This window comes from Penaeus vannamei, chromosome 39 (assembly GCF_042767895.1).
Source record: "Penaeus vannamei isolate JL-2024 chromosome 39, ASM4276789v1, whole genome shotgun sequence".
NCBI lineage: Eukaryota > Metazoa > Arthropoda > Malacostraca > Decapoda > Penaeidae > Penaeus > Penaeus vannamei.
The window spans coordinates 6685036-6692535 of record NC_091587.1 but is presented as its reverse complement, the minus strand read 5'-3'; the positions used below and the strand labels follow the sequence as shown (position 1 = coordinate 6692535).

The 7500-nt window shown below is 41.2% G+C and overlaps 1 protein-coding gene across 1 annotated transcript in view; it reads left to right on the top strand.

The window, feature by feature from the left end:
* LOC113805439 (hepatitis A virus cellular receptor 1) overlaps positions 1-7213 on the top strand; it is a 14598-nt gene extending 7385 nt beyond the window's left edge. Inside the window, exons 2-7 of the mRNA XM_027356425.2 lie at positions 201-351; positions 664-721; positions 1456-1580; positions 2841-3054; positions 4271-4682; positions 5567-7213. Coding sequence (XP_027212226.2) covers positions 201-351; positions 664-721; positions 1456-1580; positions 2841-3054; positions 4271-4682; positions 5567-5700 — 1094 coding nt within the window. The 3' untranslated portion in view covers positions 5701-7213. The remainder of the gene's footprint in view (positions 1-200; positions 352-663; positions 722-1455; positions 1581-2840; positions 3055-4270; positions 4683-5566) is intronic.
* The last annotated feature ends 287 nt before the right edge of the window (positions 7214-7500 follow it).

Below are 7500 nucleotides of genomic sequence, written 5' to 3'. Positions count from 1 at the left end.
TTATATGTATTTATCGACCTCTACACCCACCCACCCCCTCCCAACCCATCCACCCACTCACAACCCATCCACCCACTCACAACCCACCTATCCCTTCACCCACCCACTCCACCCATCTCTGAACAAACCCTAACACATTGTATATTTCTCTTTAAAAACATCAAACACATATTTAATAACCCTTTTTCTCGCCTTTCCAGCCCCGAGAGCAAGGGACGCATACGATCTCGACGTCATAGATGTGTTCGACATGGCCATGGAGATGCGGCGCCTCGATCACTCTCGCCATGATCCCGGCCCCGAGCTCGACGGGAATTTTGGCGGGAAATTTGGCGGGAATGGCGACACGTGGTACATTTTCCCCTCTCCGTTTTTTTTTTTTTTTTTCGTTTATTTTGAATTTGTTTTTCTTTCTGTTTGTTATTTTTTCTTCTCTTTGTTCTTATTTGTTTTTTGGTCTATATTTAATTTTCTCTGGTTTGTTTTTTTCTTTTTCTTTTCTATTTTTTGGCCGATTATTCATTTTCTTCTCATCTTCATCTATTTTCCATGTTTATTCTCCTCTTCGTCTACATTTTTTCTCCTCTTAAGACATTTATTTTGAGGAATTTGGATGAATGTTAAAATGAAATAAACATTTTTTTTTTATTTATTTCTTTTTAGGTTAGATGATCCGTCTCTCACACCCACAAGTCGGAGGAAGCTTCAATATTCCCCGGATGTAAGGTTTATTATTGTTGTTATTATTATTATTTTGTTATTATTGTTGTCGTCGTTATTGTTGTTATTGTTATTATTATTTTTTTTTATTATTGTTGTCGTCGTTATTGTTGTTATTGTTATTATTATTGTTATTTTTATTTTCATTGTTATTATTAGTATACTTGTCATTATTATTATTATTGTTATAGTTATTATTATCATTACCATTATTAACATTATTATTTTTTTAGAAGTGGTTTAGATTAAAATCTCTAGAAGCGATAAATATTTATTTATGCCTGAAACACATTTTGCCTCGCCCGGTAGCTTGGACTTTTTTTTTTTAGCAATATATTGGATAGCTTTCTATTTTATTGTTTTTTTCTGTGGCTTGTACGTGTTTTAAGTCTTTCTCTCTCTCCCTCTCCCTCTCTCTCCCTCCCCCTCCCTCTGCCCCCCCCCCCCCCTATCTTCCTATTTTACCCCCCTCCCATCCCAACCACTTCCTTTTCACTTCCCCTGCCCTACTTCCATCTCCATCCTACCCCTCCCCACTCTCCTCCTTTCTTCCTTCCCGACTCCCACACCTCTACCCTTCCCCTTCCTTACTTCCCACTTATCCCCACTCCACACTTCCCTCCTTTTCTCACTCCCCGCCTCTTCCTACTCCTTCCCGACTCCCACCTCCCCACCCTCCCCCTTCCCTATTTCTCCCCCTCCCCCTCCAACTCCCACCTCCCTTCCCCTTCGCAGGAAATCGCCCTAGGCCTGCAAAACTCCGACTACATCGAGGACGTGCAGGACAACCCTAAACCCCAGCGCACCGTGCCTGTCATCGCCAGCATCGGCAAGATACTGGATGATATCGACTCCAAGAGGTGCGAATAGGAGAGCGGGTCGAGCTTCGAAGCCGTTTCGAAACGCGATTCGTGTTTCGTTCGTTATTTTTTTTTTTTTTTTGAGTGTGCGTGTGTGTGTTTGTGTGTGTGTGTGCGTGTGCGTGTTTGTTTGTTTGATTGTTTGTTCGTGTTTGTGTGTTTCGCTGGGGTTTATAATGGTTTGATTTGGTGTTTATATAGTGGTTCGGTTGATTATATTTTGGTGGTGAACCGTATTCGCTGACAGATCTGAGGTGAGATTTAGGTTTCACTGTATGGTTTGGTCGCTTTGCAAAATGGGACTTTATGGGAATCTTTATCCCTTTAAAAACTGTCATAAACTAAGTCATTTTGGATTTTTTTTTTTTTTTTTTTTTTTGTAAACCTAGTTAAGAGGTTTGCCCCCAACTACTTTTAACGTATTGTTTGTTCGGAATCTGATTTATTATGTAGTTGCTTGTTCAGTTTTTTATCTTCGTATATCATAATTTGTTTGTATTATTTTTTTAATCATCTGAATCCCACTGTTTTACCTGTTCATAACCCACCTGTTCAGATCGCATGGTGTTCATAACTCCATCAAAAGCAAACTACATTTAACCGCATCTCAATTTTTCTTGCGCTGCTTCAAAATGTTTCATATCTTGTTCTTTGGATTCTTTGTTCCATAATTACCATCTTATTCCGTAATTAACATAATTATCTTGTTCAGCATCTCGTCTTTTTTTCGTACATTTTTTATCATAATCTTCTATCTGGTTCCTCATTCCAATCACATTGCTTATTCCGTATCAAGATCATCTCATTTCCTATACCGAATTAAAATCACCATTCTCTTTATTTTGTTCCAAAGTGTTACTCTGCTGCACCAAACTCACCATCATTCTCTTTATTTTGTACCAAAGTATTACTCTACTGCACCAAAATCGCCATCTTCCTCCTTTTCCACACCAAAACTAAAACTTAGCCTTTTATTCCATGTCAGAAACTACCATTTAACTGCTTATTCCACACCAAAAGTCACCGTTTTAACCGTTGTTCCATACCCCAAAAATAATTTTACCCCCATCATTCGATACCAAAACTACCATTTTACCCCCGCTATCTTATACCACAAATAAACTACCATTTTACCCCTGCTCTGCTATACCACAAAAAATACCATTATACCACCATCATTCCATACCAAAACTACCATTTTACCCCCGTCATTCCACACACAAAAACACCTTTTTACTCCCTCCCGCTCACCTAAAATAGAGCGCGGACGCAGAGCAGAACAGCCGTTGGAACAACCGATGGAACAACAGGTGGAACAACCGATGGAACAACAGGTGGAACAACCGATGGAACAACAGGTGGAACAACAGGTGAAACAACCGATGGAACAACAGGTGGAACAACCGATGGAACAACCGACCACGACTTCCCGCCGGTGTTCATGAGAGGCGGTTTATTCCCACAGGATACTAAAGTAAGTCCTGGATTTTGGCTGTCTGTTGTGGCCAGTTGATAACTATTGTTATTTTGGTTATAGTTGCTGTTGGGATTGCGATAATGATGATGATGAAGAGGAGGAAGAGGAATATTGTTTTTTTTTATTGTTATTGACATAATTAGAATTATTGTTAGTTTTTTTTTAGTATCACATAGTACTGTTATTATTTTTTATTATTATTTTATCATGATCACCATGATCATGGTCACCACCATGACCTTGATCATCATGATCACCACCACCATCGCCATCACAAACACCATCATCATCCTCATCAATCATCATCACCACCACCCACCATCATTATCACCACCACCACCATCATTATCACCACCACCACCATCATCATCATCATCACCACCATCATCATCACCACCATCACCACCACCACCACCATCATCATCATCATCATCATCCTAATCACCATCATCACCACCACCACCACCATCACCACCATCATCACCACCACCACCACCACCACCACCACCATCATCATCATCATCCATCATCCCCTTCACCATCACCACCACCACCACCACCATCATCATCCTCACCACCATCATCACCACCATCACCACCACCACCACCACCATCATCATCATCATTTTTTTAGTATGACAGAGTACTGTTATTATTTTTTTATTATTATTTTATCATGATCACCATGATCATGGTCACCACCATGACCTTCATCATCATCATGATCACCACCACCATCGCCATCACAAACACCATCATCATCATCCTCATCAATCATCATCATCATCATCAATCATCACCACCACCACCATCATTATCACCACCACCACCATCATCATCACCACCACCATCATCATCACCACCACCATCATCATCACCACCACCACCATCATCATCACCACCACCATCATCATCACCACCACCACCACCATCATCACCACCACCATCATCATCACCACCACCATCATCACCACCACCATCATCATCATCACCACCACCATCATCATCATCACCACCACCACCACCACCACCACCACCATCACCACCACCACACCATCATCACACCCTCACCACCACCATCACCACCACCACCACCATCACCACCATCACCACCACCACCACCACACCATCATCACACCCTCACCACCACCACCACCACCACCACCATTCACTCCGATATGGCTTTACTTCCTTGCCTTAACTGACCCTGCAGAAAGCTACTTTGTCAACCGCCCAGCGCCCAACGGACACCACCGACACTCCTCCAGTCACAGACAGCTCAGGATTCGGCGCAACTGACACTGCCCCGACCACAGCCACCGTCACCGTCACGTCAACAGAGACGACCACCACCACAGCCACCGAGACACTTCTGGTCACCACCACAGCCACCGAGGTCTCCACCACCACAGCCACCGAGGTTACCGCCACCACCCGGACTTTTTCCGTCACCACGACCTACACGGAGACCGAGACACTGACCAGCACTGTCACGGTCAGCACTGTCACGCCCAGCACTGTCACGCCCAGCACCATGCCCGGGGAAGTCGACGCTCCTATCGTAGACTCGCCCTCTGCTGACCACAACAAGGGACCTGCGATCACTCCTGTTCAGCCTGTTCCTCGTGAGTACGATCTCCCCTTTCCCCTTTAGCGGAAGAGAAAACACGAATGAGGTTTATTGAAAATACCTTTTAAAATTTTATATATATATATAAATCATATCATCATCAAATTTAGATACCAACTTAAAAATATTCTGCCTAATGCTTTTTTTCCATCGCGATTTTAAAATATTCAAATCAGAGGGATACGCGGCTAAAAACATTCAGACAGCTAATTTTTCCATCAGGTCTTTTAAGATATTGAAACCAAATTTAGATATGGACAAAAATATCCCGCCTATTGGGATTGTTTTTTTTTCATCAGGATTATAAAATACTCAAATCCAAGCAAACTACGGGCCTAAAAACATTCAGACAACTATTTTTTTTCCATCAGGTCTTTTAAGATATTGAAACCAAATTTAGATATGGACAAAAATATCCCGCCTATTGGGATTGTTTTTTTTCATCAGGATTATAAAATACTCAAATCCAAGCAAACTACGGGCCTAAAAACATTCAGACAACTATTTTTTTTCCATCAGGTCTTTTAAGATATTGAAACCAAATTTAGATATGGACAAAAATATCCCGCCTATTGGGATTGTTTTTTTTCATCAGGATTATAAAATACTCAAATCCGAGTAAACTAGGGGCCTAAAAACATTCTGACAGCTATTTTTTTCCATCAGGTCTTTAAGATATTAAAACCAAATTTAGATTTGGGCAAAAGTATTCCACCTAATGTTCTTTTTTCCATGGTGATTTCAAAATATTCAAATCAGAGCAAGATACAGATCAAAAAACATTCAGACAACTATTTTGTATTTTTTTCAAGATATTGAAACCAAGCTGGGATACGGACCTAAAAAACATTCAAACTAACCGCCTTTTTCCCTTCGCAGCGTCCGGGTGGCTCTACGGTTCCTTGGTCTTCGCTGGGCTGGGCCTGGTGCTCATGGTGGCCGGGAGCGTCTGGCTGATCATCACCTTCGTCAGGAAAGCGACCTTGAATGGCAGAAGGAGAGGCCTCGTCTAATCTCGGGGGTTTAAGAGGTCATTTAGGTTGCCATGGTTACTAAAGGTCGAGTTGCAGAAGTCGCCGAGGGCCAGGTTGCCATAGTTACCAGAGGTCGGGTTGCAGAGGTCGCCGGGGGCCAGGTTGCCATAGTTACCAAAAGTCGGGTTGCAGAGGTCGTCGGGGGCCAGCTTGCCATGGTCAACAAGCGTCAGGATGACCAGGTCATTTAGGACTGGGCAGAGGTCACCCTGTGGCAGTTTAAAGGTCTCAAAGGGGCAGCATTGTGCCCAGGTCACCAAGAAACATGAACTGCGCTACCGAGGTTACGCTTTGCAGAGGGCAGTAAGCATTGCCCAGGTCAACAAGAACCGCGCTACCGAGGTTACAATAGACTGACAGGTCATCAAGGGCATGGATACCTAAGTCACCGTCAGGCTGTCGGCGTCACTTAGGCTGTCGGGGCGGGGGAGCCTTTTGCATAGAATAAAAGAATATATTTATATATTTCGTTCGTTGAACTAGCAATTATGCCTCTCACATTTTTAATGCTGTTTAACCACTAGGATTTTCGATTGGCAAATGATGACGTCATCGCTTTTGCTTTCGTCACGGTTTTCAAATATAAGAGTTCGAATTTTCCAAAGGGCCAGAGCATCTGAAAGCCTCTTGCTTTCGAAACCGAGTGCATTCGAGGCTTAAAATGAAAAAAAAGATTTTTAAACCGAGTGCATTCGAGGCTTAAAATGAAAAAAAAGATTTTTAAACCGAGTGCATTCGAGGCTTAAAATGAAAAAAAAGATTTTTAAACCGAGTGCATTCGAGGCTGAAGTTAAAAAATTGTTTTCGAAACCGAATGCATTCGAAAGGGAGAATTTTGTTTTCGAAACCGAGTGCATTCGAAAGGGAGAATTTTGTTTTCGAAACCGAGTGCATTCGAGGCTGTTGAGAAATTCTTGCTTTCGAAACCGAGTGCATTCGAGGCTTGGAATGAGAAAATTTTGTTTTTTTAAACCGAGTGCATTCGAAAGTGAGGTTTTTTCCGAAACCGAGTACATTCGAGACTTGGAATGAAAATTTTGTTTTCAAAACCGAGTGCATTCGAGGCTGAAGTTAAAAAATTGTTTTCGAAACCGAGTGCATTCCAAAGGGAGAATTTTCTTTTCGAAACCGAGTGCATTCGAGGCTGAAGTTAAAACATTGTTTTCGGAACCGAGTGCATTCGAAACTAAATTGAGAAAATTGTTTTCAAAGCCGGATGTAGTCACTTGACTGGATTCAAAATTCTGCGATTGGCGTGTTGCTCTCATGTATATTTCTGAAAGATGTATTGTAAATAATAGCTTGGACTATTCCAGAGAATATTGATGTATATGGATGTCTTTATATTTAAATTATGTACCCGTTACATTTTAAAAGTATTACGTTTATCATTTACACTAAAATCAAATATGTATGTAATTTTTTTGCCAAATGTTTTAGTGTAATGTGTATTGTTTTCTGTGTTTTGGTTTTATTAAATTATTGCAAAAAGTTTGTTTTTTATTTTAAAAACAGCAATAACGTTACATTATATGTTGGTTCATATGTTCATATATCCCGATATACACGACCTTCTTCCCAGCGTAGAGAGGTTTGAATGAGAATGGATATCTTGACAATACAAGAGATGTATTTGATCGGTTTCGAATACATCTTAGTCAGGAATACGTGTATTTCTGATGAAGACGTAATCGAAACCGGTCAAATACATCTCTAGTATTGTGAAGATTTTAAAAAACATTTATTTCTGTTGAAGACGTAATCGAAACCGGTCAAATA